Raw genomic sequence first — 24294 nt, forward strand, 5'->3', positions numbered from 1 at the left:
ACCTCTTCTCTCTCTCCTCCTCTACCTCTACCTCTCTCTCTCTCCTCCTCTTACCTCTCTCTCTCTTCCTCTTCTCCTCTCTCTACATCCTCCTCTACTCTTACCTCTCTCTCTCCTCCTCTTCTCTCTCTCCTCCTCATACCCTCCTCTTCTCTCTCTTCTCCTCCTCATCTCTTCCCCTACCTCTCTCTCTCTCTCCTCCTCATACTCCTACCTTTCTCTTCTCTCTCTCCTCCTCATACCCTACCTCTTTCTCTCTCTCCTCCTCATACCCTACCTCTTCTCTCTCTCTCCTCCTCATACCCTACCTCTTCTCTCTCTCCTCCTCCTCATACCTCTACCTCCTCATCTCTCTTCTCTCTCCTCCTCATACCCTACCCTTCTCTCTCTTCTCTTCTCTCTCTCCTCCTCATACCCTACCTCTTCTCTCTCTCTCCTCCTCATACTTACCTCTCTCTCTCCTCTTCTTCTCCTCCATCCTCCTCATACTCTACCTCTTCTCTCTCTATACCTTTCTCTTCTCTCCTCCTCCTCATACCCTACCTCTTTCTCTCTCTCTCTCCATCTCTCTCTCTCTCTCCTCCTCATACCCTACTCTTCTTCTCTCCTCTCCTACCTCTTTCTTCCATCCTCCTCATTCTACCTCTCTCTTCTCCTCCTCATACCCTCTTCTCTCTCTTCTCTCTCTCCTCCTCATACTCTACTCTTCCTCCTCATCTCTCTTCCCTCATACTCTACCTCTTCTCTCTCTCCCTCCTCATCCTCCTCATACTCTTCTCCTCTTCTCCATCCTCCTCATCTCTCCTCCTCCTCATACTCTACCTTCTCTTCTCTCTCTCTCTCTCTCTCCTCATACCCTACCTTCTCTCTCTCATCCTCCTCATACCTCTCTCTCTCTCTCTCCTCCTCATACCCCTACCTCTTCTCTCTTCTCCTCCTCCTCATACCCTACCTCTTCTCTCTCTCCATCCTCCTCATACCTACCTCTTCTCTCTCTCTCTCCTCCTCATACCCTACATTCCTCTTCTCTCTCTCCATCCTCCTCATACCCTCCACTCCTCTTCTCTCTCTCTCCTCTTCCTCATACCCTACCTCTTCTCTTCTCTCTTCCTCATACCCTCTCTTCTCTCTCTCCTCCTCATACCTACCTTCTCTCTCTCTCTTCCTCATACCCTACCTTTCTCTTCCTCTCTCTCCTCCTCATACCCTCCTCTTCTCTCTCTCTCCTCCTCATACCCTACCTTCTCTCTCTCTCTCTCTCTCCTCCTCATACCTCATACCCTCTTCTCTCTCTCTCTCCCCTCCTCATACCCTACCTTCTTCTCTCTCTCTCTCCTCCTCATACCTCTACCTCTTTCTCTCTCCTCCTCATACCCTAACTCCTCTTCTCTCTCTCTCTCCTCCTCATACCCCTAATCCTCTTCTCTCTCTCTCCTCCTCATACCCTAACTCTTCTCTCTCTCTCTCCTCCCCTCATACCCTAACCTTCTATCTCTCTCCTCCCCATACCCTACCTATTTTCTCTCCCTGTGTACATTACATGCTCTGTTGCCTATTAACAAAATAATTATCCCCACCTCTCGTTCCCTCTCTCCTGAGAGGGCCTTGAGACCAAATGAGAATGATTCACATACAGGACAGGGGACAAGTAAATGGACATAATTGAATATAATTATTATTGCACTGAATAATGTTTGGTAAAGGACAACTGACCAGGCAAGTGCATTTTCAAGTTCCATATTTAAAACAAACAAACAAAAAGAAACAAACAGCTATTTTAATCAAAAATATATATATATAATATATAATAATAATATATATTAGCACAATGTTGCTTGAACTGATCAGCTCAGCCTCAGATTCCTTCCAGACTTTCACAGGCTTCTCTCTCTCTCTCTCTCTCTCTCTGGGCTGTTTCATATCTGCGTGGGTGTTTGTCAATCTCCTGCCTTGGTCATGGGGATCTCTTATGATAGTCAAGAGAAAGAAGCCATTGTTTATTTGCTTTTTAGCTAGGTTTTGTTCAATTATTTTTATTTTCTCGCTCTCTCACCTCTCCCGTCCCTCTCCCACCCCCTTATCCAGTGTTCATTGTCTGCTTGTGTTCTGTTTACAGGAACTCACTTGTAAGCCTGTTTTATATTCACATTTAAGTCAAAAGGGATTTGAGTTAAAGGAGTTTTAGGCAGCAGGACTGAGAAGAACGTCTCTCTCTGTGTGCAAATAACAGCTCCTTTAGTCATTATTCATGATCACCGAAGGCGTTTTCATTCTGAAATGTGGAAAAAGCAAGAACGCAAAAGAAGAGGTAGGGTAGGATTTATTAGACCAGGAGAGAGTGGTTTAGTAGACCAGGAGAGAGGGGTTTATTAGACCAGGAGAGAGTGGTTTAGTAGACCAGGAGAGAGGGGTTTATTAGACCAGGAGAGAGGGGTTTAGTAGACCAGGAGAGAGGGGTTTATTAGACCAGGAGAGAGGGGTTTAGTAGACCAGGAGAGAGGGGTTTATTAGACCAGGAGAGAGGGGTTTATTAGACCAGGAGAGAGGGTTTAGCAGACCAGGAGAGAGGGTTTAGTAGACCAGGAGAGAGGGGTTTATTAGACCAGAGAGAGAGGGGTTTATTAGTAGACCAGGAGAGAGTGGTTTAGTAGACCAGGAGAGAGGGGTTTAGTAGACCAGGAGAGAGGGGTTTAGTAGACCAGGAGAGAGGGGTTTATTAGACCAGGAGAGAGTGGTTTAGTAGACCAGAGAGACTTATTAGACCAGGAGAGAGGGATTTTTACCAGAGAGAGAGTAGACCATTTTTAGACCAGGAGAGAGGGGTTTAGTAGACCAGAGAGAGGGGTTTATTAGACCAGGAGAGAGGGATTTAGTAGACCAGGAGAGAGGGGTTTAGTAGACCAGGAGAGAGGGGTTTATTAGACCAGGAGAGAGGGGTTTAGTAGACCAGGAGAGAGGGGTTCCTTAGACCAGAGAGAGGGGTTTAGTAGACCAGAGAGAGGGGTTTAGTAGACCAGAGAGAGGGGCTTATTAGACTGGGAGAGAGGGGTTTATTAGACCAGGAGAGAGGGGTTTATTAGACCAGGAGAGAGGGGTTTATTAGACCGGGAGAGAGGGGTTTATTAGACCAGGAGAGAGGGGTTTATTAGACCAGGAGAGAGGGGTTTATTAGACCAGGAGAGAGGGGTTTAGTAGACCAGGAGAGAGGGGTTTAGTAGACCAGGAGAGAGGGTTTAGTAGACCAGGAGAGAGGGGTTTATTAGACCAGGAGAGAGTGGTTTAGTAGACCAGGAGAGAGGGGTTTATTAGACCAGGAGAGAGGGGTTTAGTAGACCAGGAGAGAGGGGTTTAGTAGACCAGGAGAGAGGGGTTTATTAGACCAGAGAGAGGGGTTTATTAGACCAGGAGAGAGGGGCTTAGTAGACCAGGAGAGAGGGGTTTAGTAGGGAGAGAGGGGTTTAGTAGACCAGGAGAGAGGGGTTTAGTAGACCGGGAGAGACCAGACCGGAGAGAGGGTTTATTAGACCAGGAGAGAGGGGTTTATTAGACCAGGAGAGAGGGGTTTATTAGACCGGGAGAGAGGGGTTTATTAGACCAGGAGAGAGGGGTTTATTAGACCAGGAGAGAGGGGTTTATTAGACCAGGAGAGAGGGGTTTATTAGACCAGGAGAGAGGGGTTTAGTAGACCAGGAGAGAGGGGTTTATTAGAGAGTGGGGTTTAGTAGACCAGGAGAGAGGGGTTTATTAGACCAGGAGAGAGGGGTTTATTAGACCAGGAGAGAGGGGTTTATTAGACCAGGAGAGAGGGGTTTATTAGACCAGGAGAGAGGGGTTTATTAGACCAGGAGAGACGGGTTTAGTAGACCAGGAGAGACCAGACCAGGAGAGAGGGGTTTAGTAGACCAGGAGAGAGGGTTTTAGTAGACAAGGAGAGAGGGGTTTAGAGACCAGAGAGAGGGGGTTTATTAGACCAGGAGAGAGGGGTTTAGTAGACAAGGAGAGAGGGGTTTAGTAGACCAGGAGAGAGGGGTTTAGTAGACCAGGAGAGAGGGGTTTATTAGACCAGGAGAGAGGGGTTTATTAGACCAGAGAGGGGCTTAGTAGACCAGAGAGGTGGGGTTTAGTAGACCAGGGAGAGGGGTTTATTAGACCAGGAGAGAGGGGTTTTAGACCAGGAGAGAGGGGTTTAGTAGACCAGAGAGAGGGGTTTAGTAGGTATTATTAGACCAGAGAGAGGGGTTTATTAGACCAGGAGAGAGGGGTTTAGTAGACCAGGAGAGAGGGGTTTAGTAGACCAGGAGAGAGGGTTTAGTAGACCAGGAGAGGGGTTTAGTAGACCAGAGAGAGGGGTTTATTAGACCAGGAGAGAGTGGGAGACCAGAGAGAGGGGTTTATTAGACCAGGAGAGAGGGATTTAGTATACCAGGAAAGAGGGGTTTATTAGACCAGGAGAGATGGGTTTAGTAGACCAGGAGAGAGGGGTTTAGTAGACCAGGAGAGAGGGGTTTAGTAGACCAGGAGAGAGGGGTTTATTAGACCAGGAGAGAGGGGTTTAGTAGACCAGGAGAGAGGGGTTTAGTAGACCAGAGAGAGGGGTTTATTAGACCAGGAGAGAGGGGTTTAGTAGACCAGGAGAGAGGGGTTTAGTAGACCAGGAGAGAGGGGTTTATTAGGGAGAGAGGGGTTTAGTAGACCGGGAGAGAGGGGTTTATTAGACTGGGAGAGAGGGGTTTATTAGACCAGAGAGAGGGGTTTATTAGACCAGGAGAGAGGGGTTTATTAGACTGGGAGAGAGGGGTTTATTAGACCAGGAGAGAGGGGTTTATTAGACCAGGAGAGAGGGGTTTATTAGACCAGGAGAGAGGGGTTTAGTAGACCAGGAGAGAGTGGTTTAGTAGACCAGAGAGAGGGGTTTAGTAGACCAGGAGAGAGGGGTTTATTAGACCAGGAGAGAGTGGTTTAGTAGACCAGGAGAGAGGGGTTTATTAGACCAGGAGAGAGGGGGGTTTAGTAGACCAGAGAGAGGGGTTTAGTAGACCAGGAGAGAGGGGTTTAGTAGACCAAGAGAGAGGGGTTTATTAGACCAGGAGAGAGGGTTTAGTAGACCAGGAGATGGGTTTAGTAGACCAGGAGAGAGGGGTTTATTAGACCAGAGAGAGGGGTTTATTAGACCAGGAGAGAGGGGTTTAGTAGACCAGGAGAGAGGGGCTTAGTAGACCAGGAGAGAGGGCTTAGTAGACCAGGAGAGAGGGGTTTAGTAGACCAGGAGAGAGGGGTTTAGTAGACCAGGAGAGAGGGGTTTAGTAGACCAGGAGAGAGGGGTTTATTAGACCAGGAGAGAGGGGTTTAGTAGACCGGGAGAGAGGGGTTTATTAGACCGGGAGAGAGGGGTTTATTAGACCAGGAGAGGGTTTATTAGACCAGGAGAGAGGGGTTTATTAGACCGGGAGAGAGGGGTTTATTAGACCAGAGAGAGGGGTTTATTAGACCAGGAGAGAGGGGTTTATTAGACCAGGAGAGAGAGGGGTTTATTAGACCAGGAGAGAGGGGTTTAGTAGACCAGGAGAGAGGGGTTTATTAGAGTGGGGTTTATAGACCAGAGAGAGAGGGGTTTATTAGACCAGGAGAGAGGGGTTTATTAGACCAGGAGAGAGGGGTTTATTAGACCAGGAGAGAGGGGTTTATTCAGAGAGGAGGGGTTTATTAGACCGGGAGAGAGGGGTTTATTAGACCAGGAGAGAGGGGTTTATTAGACCAGAGAGAGGGGTTTAATAGACCGGGAGAGAGGGGAGACCAGGAGAGGGGTTTATTAGACCAGAGAGGGGTTTATTAGACCAGGAGAGAGGGGTTTAGTAGACCAGAGAGAGGGTTTATTAGAGAGGGGTTTAGTAGACCAGGAGAGAGGGGTTTATTAGACCAGGAGAGAGGGGTTTATTAGGGGACCAGGAGAGAGGGGTTTATTAGACCAGAGAGGGGTTTATTAGACCAGGAGAGACGGGTTTAGTAGACCAGGAGAGACGGGTTTAGTAGACCAGGAGAGAGGGGTTTAGTAGACCAGGAGAGAGGGTTTTAGTAGACAAGGAGAGAGGGGTTTAGTAGACCAGGAGAGAGGGGTTTATTAGACCAGGAGAGAGGGGTTTAGTAGACAAGGAGAGAGGGGTTTAGTAGACCAGGAGAGAGGGGTTTAGTAGACCAGGAGAGAGGGGTTTATTAGACCAGAGAGAGGGGTTTATTAGACCAGGAGAGAGGGGTTTAGTAGACCATGAGAGTGGGGTTTAGTAGACCAGGGAGAGGGGTTTATTAGACCAGGAGAGAGGGGCTTAGTAGACCAGGAGAGAGGGGTTTAGTAGACCAGAGAGAGGGGTTTAGTAGACCAGGAGAGAGTGGTTTATTAGACCAGAGAGAGGGGTTTAGTAGACCATGAGAGTGGGGTTTAGTAGACCAGGAGAGAGGGGTTTATTAGACCAGGAGAGAGGGGTTTAGTAGACCAGGAGAGAGGGGTTTAGTAGACCAGGAGAGAGTGGTTTAGTAGACCAGGAGAGAGGGGTTTAGTAGACCAGGAGAGAGGGGTTTATTAGACCAGGAGAGAGTGGTTTAGTAGACCAGGAGAGAGGGGTTTATTAGACCAGGAGAGAGGGATTTAGTATACCAGGAAAGAGGGGTTTATTAGACCAGGAGAGATGGGTTTAGTAGACCAGGAGAGAGGGGTTTAGTAGACCAGGAGAGAGGGGTTTAGTAGACCAGGAGAGAGGGGTTTATTAGACCAGGAGAGAGGGGTTTAGTAGACCAGGAGAGAGGGGTTTAGTAGACCAGGAGAGAGGGGTTTATTAGACCAGGAGAGAGGGGTTTAGTAGACCAGAGAGAGGGGTTTAGTAGACCAGAGAGAGGGGTTTATTAGACCAGAGAGAGGGGTTTAGTAGACCGGGAGAGAGGGGTTTATTAGACTGGGAGAGAGGGGTTTATTAGACCAGGAGAGAGGGGTTTATTAGACCAGGAGAGAGGGGTTTATTAGACCGGGAGAGAGGGGTTTATTAGACCAGGAGAGAGGGGTTTATTAGACCAGGAGAGAGGGGTTTATTAGACCAGGAGAGAGGGGTTTAGTAGACCAGAGAGAGTGGTTTAGTAGACCAGGAGAGAGGGGTTTAGTAGACCAGAGAGAGGGGTTTATTAGACCAGGAGAGAGTGGTTTAGTAGACCAGGAGAGAGGGGTTTATTAGACCAGGAGAGAGGGGTTTAGTAGACCAGAGAGAGGGGTTTAGTAGACCAGAGAGAGGGGTTTAGTAGACCAAGAGAGAGGGGTTTATTAGACCAGGAGAGAGGGGTTTAGTAGACCAGGAGAGATGGGTTTAGTAGACCAGAGAGAGGGGTTTAGTAGACCAGGAGAGAGGGGTTTATTAGACCAGGAGAGAGGGGTTTAGTAGACCAGGAGAGAGGGGTTTAGTAGACCAGAGAGAGGGGTTTAGTAGACCAGGAGAGAGGGGTTTATTAGACCAGGAGAGAGGGGTTTAGTAGACCAGGAGAGAGGGGTTTAGTAGACCAGGAGAGAGGGGTTTATTAGACCAGGAGAGAGGGGTTTAGTAGACCGGGAGAGAGGGGTTTATTAGACCAGGAGAGAGGGGTTTATTAGACCAGGAGAGAGGGGTTTATTAGACCAGGAGAGAGAGGGGTTTATTAGACCAGAGAGAGGGGTTTAGTAGACCAGGAGAGAGGGGTTTATTAGACCAGGAGAGAGGGTTTATTAGACCAGGAGAGAGGGGTTTATTAGAGAGGGTTTATTAGACCAGGAGAGAGGGGTTTATTAGACCAGGAGAGAGGGGTTTATTAGACCAGGAGAGAGGGGTTTATTAGACCAGAGAGAGGGGCAGAGAGAGGGTTTTAGTAGACAAGGAGAGAGGGTTTAGTAGACCAGGAGAGAGGGGTAGACCAGAGAGAGGGGTTTAGTAGACCAGGAGAGGGGTTTAGTAGAGAGAGAGGGGTTTATTAGACCAGGAGAGAGGGGTTTATTAGACCAGAGAGAGGGGTTTAGTAGACCATGAGAGTGGGGTTTAGTAGACCAGGAGAGAGGGGTTTATTAGACCAGAGAGAGGGGTTTAGTAGACCAGGAGAGAGGGGTTTAGTAGACCAGGAGAGAGGGGTTTAGTAGACCAGGAGAGAGTGGTTTATTAGACCAGGAGAGAGGGGTTTAGTAGACATTTTAAAAAAGGAACGGATCTCTACTCCTCTTTTGTATTGTGGTTTTTATTACAGTGGAAGGGAGAGTCCACAGACAACAGATATATGTGATCCGGAGGTGGCTGCGCTGACCACTGATCTCTTAATGTTCTCTGATCCGCCACTTCCTCTAACCCGTAGGTCACACCGACTTCCCTCTAACCCGTAGGTCACTACCGACTTCCTCTAACCCGTAGGTCACTACCGACTTCCCTCTAACCCGTAGGTCACACCGACTTCCTCTAACCCGTAGGTCACTACCGACTTCCCTCTAACCCGTAGGTCACTACCGACTTCCTCTAACCCGTAGGTCACTACCGACTTCCTCTAACCCGTAGGTCACACCGACTTCCCTCTAACCCGTAGGTCACTACCGACTTCCCTCTAACCCGTAGGTCACTACCGACTTCCCTCTAACCCGTAGGTCACACCGACTTCCCTCTAACCCGTAGGTCACTACCGACTTCCCTCTAACCCGTAGGTCACACCGACTTCCCTCTAACCCGTAGGTCACTACCGACTTCCCTCTAACCCGTAGGTCACTACCGACTTCCCTCTAACCCGTAGGTCACACCGACTTCCCTCTAACCCGTAGGTCACACCGACTTCCCTCTAACCCGTAGGTCACTACCGACTTCCTCTAACCCGTAGGTCACTACCGACTTCCCCTCTAACCCGTAGGTCACACCGACTTCCTCTAACCCGTAGGTCACTACCGACTTCCTCTAACCTGTAGGTCACACCGACTTCCCTCTAACCCGTAGGTCACACCGACTTCCCTCTAACCCGTAGGTCACTACCGACTTCCTCTAACCCGTAGGTCACACCGACTTCCTCTAACCCGTAGGTCACACCGACTTCCCTCTAACCCGTAGGTCACTACCGACTTCCTCTAACCCGTAGGTCACTACCGACTTCCTCTAACCCGTAGGTCACTACCGACTTCCCTCTAACCCGTAGGTCACTACCGACTTCCCTCTAACCCGTAGGTCACTACCGACTTCCCTCTAACCTGTAGGTCACACCGACTTCCCTCTAACCCGTAGGTCACTACCGACTTCCCTCTAACCCGTAGGTCACTACCGACTTCCTCTAACCCGTAGGTCACTACCGACTTCCTCTAACCCGTAGGTCACTACCGACTTCCCTCTAACCCGTAGGTCACTACCGACTTCCTCTAACCCGTAGGTCACTACCGACTTCCTCTAACCCGCAGGTCACTACCGACTTCCCTCTAACCCGTAGGTCACTACCGACTTCCTCTAACCCGTAGGTCACACCAGTCCAGTCAGTATAGAACATTTACATTTGAGTCATCTTACCAGGAGCGACTTACAGGAGCATTAAAAGGTGCTCGGTTCCTGGCCCAATGCTCTTAACCGCTAGCTACCCGCCGACATAGTAGATGACTACCGGGTGACATAGTAGATGACTACCGGGTGACATAGTAGATGACTACCGGGTGACATAGTAGATGACTACCGGGTGACATAGTAGATGACTACCGGGTGACATAGTAGATGACTACCGGGTGACATAGTAGATGACTACCGGGTGACCAGAGCATTTTAATAAACACCTCGTCACGTGTGTCTTTCTGAGAGGATTGAGTTGTTTAACTTGTACTCCTACTGGTCTAAAGTAGTGCACTATATAGGGAATAGGGCTCTGGTCTATAGTAGTGCACTATATAGGGAATAGGGCTCTGGTCTAAAGTAGTGCACTATATAGGGAATAGGGCTCTGGTCTAAAGTAGTGCACTATATAGGGAATAGGGGTCTGGTCTATAGTAGTGCACTATATAGGGAATAGGGGTCTGGTCTATAGTAGTGCTCTATATACGGAATAGGGCTCTGGTCTAAAGTAGTGCACTATATAGGGAATAGGGCTCTGGTCGAAAGTAGTGCACTATATAGGGAATAGGGCTCTGGTCTAAAGTAGTGCACTATATAGGGAATAGGTCTCTGGTCTAAAGTAGTGCACTATAGGGTATAGGGCTCTGGTCTAAAGTAGTGCTCTATATAGGGAATAGGGCTCTGGTCTAAAGTAGTGCGCTATATAGGGAATAGGGGTGTAGTCTATAGTAGTGCTCTATATAGGGAATAGGTCTCTGGTCGAAAGTAGTGCACTATATAGGAATAGGGCTCTGGTCTAAAGTAGTGCACTATATAGGGAATAGGTCTCTGGTCTAAAGTAGTGCACTATATAGGGTATAGGGCTCTGGTCTAAAGTAGTGCACTATATAGGGAATAGGGGTCTGGTCTATAATAGTGCACTATATAGGGAATAGGGGTCTGGTCTATAGTAGTGCGCTATATAGGAATAAACGTCTGGTCTATAGTAGTGCACTATATAGGGAATAGGGGTCTGGTCTATAGTAGTGCACTATATAGGGAATAAGGGTCTGGTCTATAGTAGTGCTCTATATAGGGAATAGGGTTCTATAGGGCCCTGGTCTAAAGTAGTGTACTATGTAGGGAATAGGGCCCTGGTCTAAAGTAGTGCACTATGTAGGGAATAGGGCTCTGGTCTAAAGTAGTGCACTACATAGGGACTAGGGTGCCATTTGGGACAAAGCCTCTGTCTTGACTCACCAGTGGCTCCAGCTCCTTGCGGTCTATGAGGTTGAGCTCTGTGCTGAAGTAGTAGAAGTGCTTATAGCAGGTGTTAACATGGGCCTCAGCTCCCATCAGGATCATACGGTCAAAATGGTGGATGTAGACGTGGACAAACACCCGGAACAGACGGCAGATGATCTTCTTACAGATCTGGATGAAGTTCTTGGGGAAGGGGATACCTGTGGGGTGTGAGAGAGAGAGACAGAGAGAGAGACAGAGAGTCAGAGAGAGAGAGTCAGAGAGAAAGACAGAGAGAGGCAGAGAGAGAAAGACAGAGAGAGAGAGTCAGAGAGAGAGACAGAGAGAGAGTCAGAGAGAGAGAGTCAGAGAGAAAGACAGAGAGAGGCAGAGAGAGAAAGACAGAGAGAGAGAGTCAGAGAGAGAGACAAAGCGAGACAGAGAGAGAAAGACAGAGAGAGAGAGTCAGAGAGAGAGAGTCAGAGACAGAGATAAAAAGTGTGTGAGAGAGAGAGACAAAGCGAGACAGAGAGAGAAAGACAGAGATAGAGAGAGGGTCAGAGAGAGAGAGAGAGAGAGAAAGAGACAAGGCGAGTCAGAGAGAGAGAATAAGAGAGACCGAGAGAAAGAGAGTTAGAGAGAGAGATAAAAAGTGTGAGAGAGAGAGAGACCAAGTGAGACAGAGAGAGAAAGACAGAGATAGAGAGAGGGTCAGAGAGAGAGAGAGAGAGAGAGAGAGAAAGAGAGTTAGAGACAGAGATAAAAAGTGTGAGAGAGAGACAGAGACAAACACACTTCTGAACACTTGTTTTCTACATGGGCATGTAGAGCTGTTCTCGACGTAGCCGTTTTATGAAGGTGAAAAGGTCATTCATGATATCCAATCTCAAATACACACGGCTGAATGCTGTTTTAATCCAATCAGCATCCTGTATCCAAACTACCCGGTTTATAAAAATGCATGAATGTGTCCATGACGTGGTATTGTCGAGCAGAGGATTAGCAGAAGGAATCAGAAACTAAATGTCTTTCTACCTACAGTACGGAGACCATCAGACGCCTTAGAGGCGATCCAATGACATGCCAGTCCACTCTACTTCCATGTATCCCTCTCTACTAGTACCACACTAGCCTGTATCCTGAGTTGGAGGCTATAATTGAATTGAATAAACTTTATTGTTCGCAACATGGACGTTTAATTTGTCCCCCAGCATTGGACACATACATGGACAAGTTAGGTCAAATAAATACATCCACACTATCAGATTACAGGACAATCTAAATGCCAGGCAGAACCAGATTCTTAAGTTTTACCTTACTCTTTATCTAGTTGCTATCGGTAACCTTTCATTGTCTGCTAGGCTAACTGTGTTGTGTTGATGGAAAATGCCCACTTCATCAAGCCAATCACAGGGTGAATGTCGACCATCCCAACGTGGATAACAGGTTCAGCCTGCAGATATACATCACAACCCACTGGAGGACTAGACTACTGGCTAGCCCAAAACTACCGGTGACCTGAGAGGCAACACATTATCACACTGACAACCCACTGGAGGACTAGACTACTGGCTAGCCCAAAACTACCGGTGACCTGAGAGGCAACACATTATCACACTGACAACCCACTGGAGGAGTAGACTACTGGCTAGCCCAAAACTACCGGTGACCTGAGAGGCAACACATTATCACACTGACAACCCACTGGAGGAGTAGACTACTGGCTAGCCCAAAACTAAAACCCTATCGACACAGCAGAGACCTATCGACACAGCAGAACCCTATCTACACAGCAGAACCCTATCGACACAGCAGAACCCTATCTACACAGCAGAACCCTATCGACACAGCAGAACCCTATCGTCACAGCAGAACCCTATTGACACAGCAGAGACCTATCGACACAGCAGAACCCTATCGACACAGCAGAGACCTATCGACACAGCAGAACCCTATCTACACAGCAGAACCCTATCTACACAGCAGAACCCTATCAACACAGCAGAACCCTATCGACACAGCAGAACCCTATCGACACAGCAGAGACCTACCAAGAGAACTGATTGATACACCTGTAATTAATAACTTCACCATGTTGCTCAAAGGGATATTCCATGTCAGTTTTATTATTTTACGCATCTACCAATCGGTGCCCTTCTTTGTGAGGCATTGGAAAACCTCCCTGGTCTTTGAGGTTGAATCTGTGCTTGAAATTCACTGCTGAACTGAGGGACCTTACAGATACAGTGGGGCAAAAAAGTATTTAAAAAGTATTTCAGCCACCAATTGTGCAAATTCTCCCACTTAAAAAGATGAGAGAGGCCTGTAATTTTCATCATAGGTACACTTCAACTATGACAGACTTGTAGGATTCTTTATTAATTTATTTGCGAATTATGGTGAAAAATAAGTATTTGGTCACCTACAAACAAGCAAGATTTCTGGCTCTCACAGACATGTAACTTCTTCTTTAAGAGGCTCCTCTGTCCTCCACTGTTACCTGTATTAATGGCACCTGTTTGAACTTGTTACCAGTATAAAAGACACCTGTCCACAACCTCAAACAGTCACACTCCAAACTCCACTATGGCCAAGACCAAAGAGCTGTCAAAGGACACCAGAAACAAAATTGTAGACCTTCAGCAGGCTGGGAAGACTGAATCTGCAATGGGTAAGCAGCTTGGTTTGAAGAAATCAACTGTGGGAGCAATTATCAGGAAATGGAAGACATACAAGACCACTGATAATCTCCCTCGATCTGGGGCTCCACGCAAGATCTCACCCCGTGGGGTCAAAATGATCACAAGAACGGTGAGCAAAAATCCCAGAACCACACGGGGGGACCTAGTGAATGACCTGCAGAGAGCTGGGACCAAAGTAACAAAGCCTACCATCAGTAACACACTACGCCGCCAGGGACTCAAATCCTGCAGTGCCAGACGTGTCCCCTGCTTAAGCCAGTACATGTCCAGGCCCGTCTGAAGTTTGCTAGAGAGCATTTGGATGATCCAGAAGAAGATTGGGAGAATGTCATATGGTCAGATGAAACCAAAATAGAACTTTTTGGTAAAAACTCAACTCGTTTGGAGGACAAAGCATGCTGAGTTGCATCCAAAGAACACCATACCTACTGTGAAGCATGGGGTGGAAACATCATGCTTCGGGCTGTTTTTCTGCAAAGAGACCAGGGCGACTGATCCGTGTAAAGGAAAGAATGAATGGGGGCCATGTATCGTGAGAGTTTGAGTGAAAACCTCCTTCCATCAGCAAGGGCATTGAAGATGAAACGTGGCTGGGTCTTTCAGCATGACAATGATCCCATACACACCGCCCGGTCAACGAAGGAGTGGCTTGTAAGAAGCATTTCAAGGTCCTGGAGTGGCCTAGCCAGTCTCCAGATCTCAACCCCATAGAAAATCTTTGGAGGGAGTTGAAAGTCCGTGTTACTCAGCAACAGCCCCAAGACGTCACTGCTCTAGAGGAGATCTGCATGGAGGAATGGGCCAAAATACCAGCAACAGTGTGTGAAAACCTTGTGAAGACTTACAGAAAACATTTGACCTCTGTCATTGCCAACAAAGGGTATATAACAAAGTATTGAGATAAACTTTTGTTATTGACCAAATACTTATTTTCCACCATCATTTGCAAATAAATTCATTAAAATCCTACAATGTGATTTTCTGGATTTTTTTCTAATTTTGTCTGTCATAGTTGAAGTGTACCTATGATGAAAATGACAGGCCTCTCTCATCTTTTTAAGTGGGAGAACTTGCACAATTAGTGGCTGACTAAATACTTTTTTGCCCCACTGTAGTTAGTACAGAGAGACTGGATGGAGGAAAGAGAGGGGGAGGAGAGGGGATGGGCAGGGCAGGAAGGGAGAGAGACTGGAAGGAGGAGAAGAGAGGGGGAGGAGAGGGGATGGGCAGGGCAGGAAGGGAGAGAGACTGGAAGGAGGAGAAGAGATGGAAGGGGAGGGGATGGGTAGGGCAGGAAGGGAGAGACTGGAAGGAGGAGAAGAGATGGGGAGTAGAGGGGATGGGCAGGGCAGGAAGGGGGAGAGACTGGAAGGAGGAGAAGAGAGGGGGAGGAGAGGGGATGGGCAGGGCAGGAAGGGAGAGACTGGAAGGAGGAGAAGAGAGGGGGAGGAGAGGGGATGGGCAGGGCAGGAAGGGAGAGAGACTGGAAGGAGGAGAAGAGAGGGGAGGAGAGGGGATGGGCAGGGCAGGGCAGGAAGGGAGAGACTGGAAGGAGGAGAAGAGATGGAAGGGGATGGGCAGGGCAGGAAGGGAGAGAGACTGGAAGGAGGAGAAGAGAGGGGGAGGAGAGGGGATGGGCAGGGCAGGAAGGGAGAGAGACTGGAAGGAGGAGAAGAGAGGGGGGGAGGAGAGGGGATGGGCAGGGCAGGAAGGGAAGGGAGAGAGACTGGAAGGAGGAGAAGAGAGGGGAGGAGAAGGGATGGGCAGGGCAGGAAGGGAGAGAGACTGGAAGGAGGAGAAGAGATGGAAGGGGAGGGGATGGGCAGGCAGGAAGGGAGAGAGACTGGAAGGAGGAGAAGAGATGGAAGGGGAGGGAGAGTATGAACTTTCTTCGCAGCAGGAAACTTGGGAGACAGGATCAAAGAGCAGAGCTAAATGAAACGCCTGCACCCTGCGGCTGGACCGCCCTCCTCTCACCTCTCCTCCTCCTCTCACCTCTCCTCCTCCTCCAGCCCTTATCCTCCTCTCACCTCTCCTCCTCCAGCCCTCCTCCTCCTCTCACCTCTCCTCCTCCTCTCACCTCTCCTCCTCTCACCTCTCCTCCTCCTCTCACCTCTCCTCCTCCACTCACCTCTCCTTCTCCAGCCCCTCCTCCTCACCTCTCTCACCTCTCCTCCTCCAGCCCTCCTCCTCCTCTAACCTCTCCTCCTCCTCTCACCTCTCCTCCTCCAGCCCCTCCTCCTCTCTCACCCTCCTTCTCTCCTCCTCCTCCTCTCACCTCTCCTCCTCCAGCCCTCCTCCTCCTCTAGCCCCCCCTCCTCTCACCTCTCCTCCTCCTCTCACCTTTCCTCCTCTTCTAGCCCCTCTCCTCCTCTCACCTCTCCACCTCCTCTCATCTCTCCTCCTCCAGCCCTCCTCCTCCTCTAGCCCCCTCCTCCTCACCTCTCCTCCTCCTCTCACCTCTCCTCCTCCTCTCACCTCTCCACCTCTAGCCCTCCTCCTCCCCCTCTAGCCCTACTCCTCCTCTAACCCTCCTCCTCCTCTCACCTCTACTCCACCTCTTGCCCTCCTCCTCTCACCTCTCCCCCCCATCTAGCTCTGTCCTCTCACCTCTCCTCCCCCTCTAGCCATCCTACCACTCCTCTTCCCTTCCTCTTATCCTCCCCCTCTCACCCTACCACTCCTCAGGCTATGAACCCACACCAGGTGGTTTAGGGGTTATGCCAGTGAGTAGTGAGTGAGACCTGGGCTCGTATCCACAAATCATCTCAGAAAAGGTCCTGGGAATCCTGTTAAAACCGGTTTTAAGACAACAAAAAAACAATTCAGAGTAGGTTTTAGGATCTTAAGACACTGCTCAGAGTAGGTTTTAGGATGATGTTAAGACACTGCTCAGAGTAGGTTTTAGGATGATAAGACACTGCTCAGAGTAGGTTTTAGGATGATAAGACACTGCTCAGAGTAGGTTTTAGGATGATGATAAGACACTGCTCAGAGTAGGTTTTAGGATGATGATAAGACACTGCTCAGAGTAGGTTTTAGGATGATAAGACACTGCTCAGAGTAGGTTTTAGGATGATAAGACACTGCTCAGAGTAGGTTTTAGGATGATAAGACACTGCTCAGAGTCAATGCTACCAAATACTAATTGAGTGCATGTAAACTTCTGACCCACTGGGAATGTGATGAAAGAAATAAAAGCTGAAATTATTCATTATCTCTACTATTATTCTAACTGACCTAAAACAGGGAATTTTTTACTAGGATTAAATGTCAGGAATTGTGGAAAAACTGAGTTTAAATGTATTTGGCTAAGATGTATGTAAACTTCTGACTTCAACTGTATGTGGAAGTAGCCACAGTCTACTGGCTCGGCTCCGCTGGGTCTGAGGTAACAGGATCATACTGAGTGTAATCTCACAATCCAGGAACAGATTACTCCATTATTGCCCGAGGTATTAGGTTGACATTTAAACTGTAAGAATTCAACCATTCAGTTGTACAACAGAGAAGCTGAATAGATGTGCAACTGTTAAAGGACATCCCAGAGAGCCCTGCACTGTTTTCCACAAGCACATGGAGTAGCCAGCCAAAAAGAAAAAGTTACCAGCCTGGTTACTGGATTTGTTTTTGTCAAATACCTTCTTTTTTTCTCTCACTTTTACAAGCTTTAGTTTCATCAGCTGTTGTAAAACTGAATTTTGACTACACTGAACCTTTAAGAACCCTTTAAGAGTCTGCTGACTCCCACAGCGTCAAGCTTCCCTTTAAGAGTCTGCTGACTCCCACAGCGTCAAGCTTCCCTTTAAGAGTCTGCTGACTCCCACAGCGTCAAGCTTCCCTTTAAGAGTCTGCTGACTCCCACAGCGTCAATCTTCCCTTTAAGAGTCTGCTGACTCCCACAGCGTCAAGATTCCCTTTAAGAACCCTTGAAGAGTCTGCTGACTCCCACAGCGTCAAGCTTCCCTTTAAGAGTCTGCTGACTCCCACAGCGTCAAGCTTCCCTTTAAGAACCCTTGAAGAGTCTGCTGACTCCCACAGCGTCAAGCTTCCCTTTAAGAACCCTTTAAGAGTCTGCTGACTCCCACAGCGTCAAGCTTCCCTTTAAGAGTCTGCTGACTCCCACAGCGTCAAGCTTCCCTTTAACCTCTTATGTCGACCCTCTACTTTTTTGAACATTCTGTTAAAAATCGCGCAACATTTCAGCGCCCTGCTACTCATGCCAGGAATATAGTATATGCATTTGCTTAGTCTGTGTGGATAGAAAACACTCAGACGTTTATAAAACTGGTTAAATCACTGCTGTGGCTTTACCAGAACGGGCATTTACATCGAAAAGCACAGGAAAAACTGATCACTGAAAATGGGAAAATATATCCATGCGCTACTTGAACCCATTGATAAAGGTGAACCACAATTAATTGACTGAGGTTGCAGTACCTACAGCTTCCACACGGTGTCTAGAGTCTTGTCATTTCCCTTCGAGTTTTTTCTTGGTCAAACACATGCAGGACACCGTATCTAATCCGGTCTAGGACCGGATATTTTCGTTGAGTTTCTAGCCGGACATTTTTCCAGACGGACAGCTAATGATCTTTACATCGCCTCCTGATGAATTTTATCGCTTATTAACGTTTACTAATACCTAAAGTTGCATTACAAACGTATTTCGAAGTGTTTTGTGAAAGTTTATCGTCGACTTTTTGAATTTAAAAAAATGACGTTACGTTTTGAAACGATGTTTTTTTCGTTTATCACACAGTCTACATATAACGATATCTAGGCTTTATATGGACCAATTTAATCGAAATAAAGACCCAAATAGTGTTTATGGGACATCTAGGAGTGCCAACAAAGAAGATGGTGAAAGGTAATGAATGTTTTCTATTTTATTGTGCGGTTTGTGTAACGCCGAAATGCTAATTATTTTGTTTACGTCCCCTGCGGGTCTTTTGGGGTGTTACATGCTATCAGATAATAGCTTCTCACGAAAAGCATTTTAAAAATCTGACTTGTTGCCTGGATTCACAACGAGTGTAGCTTTAATTCGATACCCTGCATGTGTATTTTAATGAACGTTTGAGTTTTAACTAATACTATTAGCATTTAGCGTAGCGCATTTGCATTTCCAGAGCTCTAGTTGGGACGCAAGCGTCCCGAGTAGAAGCAACAGGTTAAAGAGTCTGCTGACTCCCACAGCGTCAAGCTTCCCTTTAAGAGTCTGCTGACTCCCACAGCGTCAAGCTTCCCTTTAAGAGTCTGCTGACTCCCACAGCGTCAAGCTTCCCTTTAAGAACCCTTTAAGAGTCTGCTGACTCCCACAGCGTCAATCTTCCCTTTAAGAGTCTGCTGACTCCCACAGGGTCAAGCTTCCCTTTAAGAGTCTGCTGACTCCCACAGCGTCAAGCTTCCCTTTAAGAGTCTGCTGACTCCCACAGCGTCAAGCTTCCCTTTAAGAGTCTGCTGACTCCCACAGCGTCAAGCTTCCTTTAAGAGTCTGCTGACTCTCCACAGCGTCAAGCTTCCCTTTAAGAGTCTGCTGACTCCCACAGCGTCAAGCTTCCCTTTAAGAGTCTGCTTACTCCCACAGCGTCAAGCTTCCCTTTAAGAGTCTGCTGACTCCCACAGCGTCAAGCTTCCCTTTAAGAGTCTGCTGACTCCCACAGCGTCAAGATTCCCTTTAAGAACCCTTGAAGAGTCTGGCGTCAAGCTTCCCTTTAAGAGGCATTCGGTCAGCTTTCTGCAATCCAGGTATGATTGACGAATGAAGCAGGTGTTTAAACATGGACATTGATACACAGAAAGCAGCAGTCGACGACTCCTGATCAAATCAGTAGACCTACATATTTATCTTTGATAATACCAAATACAGAGCCTCCGGAAAGTATTCCGACCCCTTGACTTTTTACACATTTTGTTACGTTACAGCCTTGTTCTAAAATGGATTGAAGTGTTATTTTTTTTGTCTCTCATCAATCTACACACAATACCCCATAATGACAATGATACACCACCGTTCAAAAGTTTGGGGTCACTTAGCAACGTCCTTGTTTTGGAAAGAAAACATTTTTTTGTCCATTAAAATAACATCAAATTGATCAGAAATACAGTGTAGACATTGTTAATGTTGTAAATGACTGTTGCAGCTGGAAACGGCTGATTTTTATGGAATATCTACATAGGCGTACAGAGGCCCATTATCAGCAACCATCACTCCTGTGTTCCAATGGCACGTAGTGTTAGCTAATCTAAGTTGATCATTTTAAAAGGCTAATTGATCATTAGAAAAACCTTTTGCAATTATGTTAGCACAGCTGAAAACTGTTGTTCCGATTAATGAAGAAATACAACTGGCCTTCTTTAGTCTAGTTGAGTATCTGGAGCATCAGCATTTGTGGGTTCGATTACAGGCTCAAAATGGCCAGAAACGAAGACCTTTCCTCTGAAACTCGTCAATCTGTTCTTGTTCTGAGAAATGAAGGCTATTCCATGTGAGAAATTGCCAAGAAACTGAAGATCTCGTACAACGCTGTGTACTACTCCCTTCACAGAACAGGGCAAACTGGCTCTAACCAGAATAGAAAAAGGAGTGGGAGGCCCCAGTGCACCAGTCTCAACGTCAACAGGCGAGCGACTCCGAGATGCTATAAAATACCGGCTCTCATGAGGATCGCCACAGGAAAGGAAGACCCAGAGTTACCTCTGCTGCATTTAATTAGGCATGTCAGTTATGAACAAATTCTTATTTTCAATGACGGCCTAACGGGGAACAGTGGGTTAACTGCCTTGTTCAGGGGCAGAACGACAAATAATGACCGTGTCAGCTCAGGGATTAGATCCAGCAACCTTTTGGTTACTGGCCCAACGCTCTAACCACTAGACTACCTGCCAACCCAAGGAGAGGTTGATTAGAGTTACCAGCCTCAGAAATTGCAGCCCAAATAAATGCTTCACAGAGTTCAAGTAACAGACACATCTCAACATCAACTGTTCTGAGGAGACTGTGTGAATCAGGCCTTCATGGTCGAATTGCTGCAAAGAAACCACTACTAATAAGAAGAGACTTGCTTGGGCCAAGAAACACGAGCAATGGACAATAGACTGTGAATATCCTAACACTAACCCTGGCTACACTAACCCTGGCTACACTAACCCTGGCTACACTAACCCTGACTACACTAACCCTGACTACACTACCCCTGGCTACCCTGACCCTGGCTACACTAACCCTGGTTACACTAACCCTGGTTACACTAACCCTGACTACACTAACCCTGGCTACACTAACCCTGACTACACTACCCCTGACTACCTAACCCTGGCTACCCCAACCCTGACTACCTTAACCCTGACTACCTAACCCTGACTACCTAATCCTGAATACACTAACCCTGACTACCTTAACCCTGACTACCCTAATCCTGACTACACCCTCCCTGGCTACACTAACCCTGGCTACACTAACCCTGGCTACACTAACCTGACTACACTAATCCTGACTACCCTAACCCTGACTACCCTAACCCTGACTACCTAACCCTGACTACACTACCCCAGGCTACACTAACCCTGGTTACCCTGACTACCCTAACCCTGACTACCTAACCCTGACTACCCTAACCCTGACTACACTAACCCTGACTACACTACCCCAGGCTACACTAACCCTGACTACACTATCCCAGGCTACACTAACCCTGACTACCCTAACCCTGACTACCCTGACTACACTAACCCTGGCTACCCTGACTACACTAACCCTGACTACACTAATCCTGACTACATTAACCCTGACTACCCTAACCCTGACTACACTAACCCTGACTACCCTAACCCTGGCTACACTAAGTGGTGAAAACAATGGCTACACCTGGCAAACACACACATGACAGGACTGAGCATGCTCCAGGGTGAATTATTGATGTGTACCTTAGGGCACAGAGGGACATAAAACGAGAGAGAGAGAGAGAGAGGGGGGTGAGAGATAGTGAGAGAGAGTGAGAGACAGAGAGACAGAAAGACAGAGACAGAGAGAGAGAGAGGGGGGGTGAGAGATAGTGAGAGAGAGTGATAGTGAGAGAGTGAGAGAGAGAGCGAGAGAGAGAGAGAGCGAGAGAGATAGAGAAAAGAGAGAAGGGAGAGAGAGAGAGAGCGAGAGAGAGAGAGAAAAAGGAGGAGAGGGGGGGTGAGAGAGAGAGAGAGAGAGAGAGTGAGAGAGACAGAGAGACACAGAGAGAGAGACAGTGAGAGAGAGAGAGAGAGAGAGAGAGAGAGAGAGAGAGAGAGAGGGGGGGGTGAGAGATAGTGAGAGAGAGAGAGAGAAAGACTCATGGCTGGTGGCCAGTGGCTAAGGTGCCTACAGGCTGCAGAACAGGGATGGGGCTGGAAGGCTGGGTAGGTATCATGATTTCATTCTGGCACGGTGGTGGGAACAGTTCAGGGATACATCCCAAATGGAGCCCTATTCCCTATATAGGTAGGCTGACTGCCATTAGGTACCGAGATGAGATCCTCAGACCCCTTGTGAGACCATATTCTGGTGTGGTTGGCCCTGGGTTCCTCCTAATGCAAGACAATGCTAGACCTCATGTGGCTGGAGTGTGTCAGCAGTTCCTGCAAGAGGAAGGCATTGATGCTATGGACTGGCCCGCCCGTTCCCCAGACCTGAATCCAATTGAGCACATCTGGGACATCATGTCTCGCTCCATCCACCAACGCCACGTTGCACCACAGACTGTCCAGGAGTTGGCGGATGCTTTAGTCCAGGTCTGGGAGGAGATCCCTCAGGAGACCATCCGCCACCTCATCAGGAGCATGCCCAGGCATTGTAGGGAGGTCATACAGGCACGTGGAGGCCACACACACTACTGAGCCTCCGTTTGACTTGTTTTAAGGACATTACATCAAAGTTGGATCAGCCTGTAGTGTGGTTTTCCACTTTAATTTTGAGTGTGACTCCAAATCCAGACCTCCATGGGTTGATAAATTTGATTTCCATTGATAATTTTTGTGTGATTTTGTTGTCAGCACATTCAACTATGTAGAGAAAAAAGTATTTGAGTTATGTGTTATTTTAGTGTTCCCTTTATTTTTTTTGAGCAGTGTATATATATATATATATATATATACACACACTATATATATATAGGAGACGAGGAGACGAGGAGCTCACCCCCATCAACGTCAACAATTGAGGATTTGTGATCTTGTGACCTAAGCTGACATAAGTAGGATTTCACAGTCCGTTGGATGCTACAGGGTTTAACAAGTGAGATCAGTGTTTTCTAGCAGCAATCTACTTAGTCTGCGGCTGAAATAGCACCCTATTCCCTAACCAGGGCTCCTTAGTGATTGTCGTGGTAACCCACTCAGTTAGAGCAGGTTGGATAAGTGCAAGGTCAGTGGTTATAGGTTCGGGGTTGTTAAGAGGTTCTATCCGATTAGCATCCACCTCCATTTGAACAGTATTTCTGTTGTCTTGTTTATAGAGATCTACAGAGGAACGCTGACAGTCAAAGGGTTGGGGATATATTTGTAATAGAGACCAAGAGGGTTCTGCCTCTTGCTCAGTACAGTAGGGTTAAACATTCCCTGCTGATTGCAGAAATCCTCTAGCCGGGAATTCAGAAAAATGTTTTGTGGAAAGTTCAGGGATACTAATAATAAAGGCCCATAAGCGTAGTACTCACCCATGCTGGTGGGGAAGATATCCTCATTGTTGATCTGGACCTCTATCCAGTCCATCAGCAAGTTCATGTACTTGGGAGCCGGTAGAGCCGTTGGTTTCTTGTACTTGTGATCGTCCTGCCATCGGTACTCATACCTAGGACCTCCGGACATGACCGGACAACTCTTCTCCGTGCAGAACTCACACACCGTCCCGTAGATGAGGTTTATCCTGTTGAAGAAGTCCACCACGTGTACTGCCACCCAGTCGTTCAGATCCTCCCCGTGGGGCAGAGCAACCGCCGCCCTCAGGTCAACCCCGAAGCTTAGCGATGCCTGGGCCTTCTTATGCAGCTCGAAACGCTGCGCCCCCGGCTCAAACTTACGCTTGGGGCGGAAGGTCTTGTCCTTGTTGAAGACCTGCTTCAGGGTGATGGACATGTTGCCTAGGATGGGGGCTAGGACCGTGGCGAGGGGAGAGGGACAGCAGAGAGGAGGGAACAGCGGAGGTTTGTCAGCAGACCGTGTTGCGGGGAAGGGACCCCTGGGAGGAATCGACGGTACCAATAGTCACTTCTGGAGGAGCAGGTAGATGAGAAGTAGACGAAGAAGCGGTGGGTTCCTGTGAACAAAACACAAACAATACAATGTTTTAAAAGACATCTTTAAAGTTACATGTGACCATTTCTTACATACCTGAAAAAAATTTCCTTCTATTTCCTACATACCTGAAAAAAATACCTTCTATTTCCTACATACCTGAAAAACTTACCTTCTATTTCCTACATACCTGAAAAACTTACCTTCTATTTCCTACGCACCTGAAAAAATACCTTCTATTTCCTACATACCTGAAAAACGTACCTTCTATTTCCTACATACCTGAAAACGTACCTTCTATTTCCTACATACCTGAAAACGTACCTTCTACCTTCTATTTCCTACATACCTGAAAAAACGTACCTTCTATTTCCTACATACCTGAAAACGTACCTTCTATTTCCTACATACCTGAAAAACGTACCTTCTATTTCCTACATACCTGAAAAACGTACCTTCTATTTCCTACATACCTGAAAAACGTACCTTCTATTTCCTACATACCTGAAAACGTACCTTCTATTTCCTACATACCTGAA

The 24294-nt window shown here is 47.5% G+C and overlaps 1 protein-coding gene across 1 annotated transcript in view; it reads right to left on the bottom strand.

Annotated features, from left to right (window-relative positions):
- Nucleotides 1-23621, bottom strand: part of LOC135571363 (MOB kinase activator 3B-like) — a 43402-nt gene extending 19781 nt beyond the window's left edge. The window contains exons 1-2 of the mRNA XM_065017171.1: nucleotides 23179-23621; nucleotides 10806-11008 (exon numbers count right to left, since the gene is read on the bottom strand). Coding sequence (XP_064873243.1) covers nucleotides 10806-11008; nucleotides 23179-23596 — 621 coding nt within the window. The 5' untranslated portion in view covers nucleotides 23597-23621. The remainder of the gene's footprint in view (nucleotides 1-10805; nucleotides 11009-23178) is intronic.
- Between the last annotated feature and the right edge of the window lie 673 nt (nucleotides 23622-24294).

The sequence above is a fragment of the Oncorhynchus nerka genome, linkage group LG4, assembly GCF_034236695.1.
Source record: "Oncorhynchus nerka isolate Pitt River linkage group LG4, Oner_Uvic_2.0, whole genome shotgun sequence".
Taxonomy (NCBI): domain Eukaryota; kingdom Metazoa; phylum Chordata; class Actinopteri; order Salmoniformes; family Salmonidae; genus Oncorhynchus; species Oncorhynchus nerka.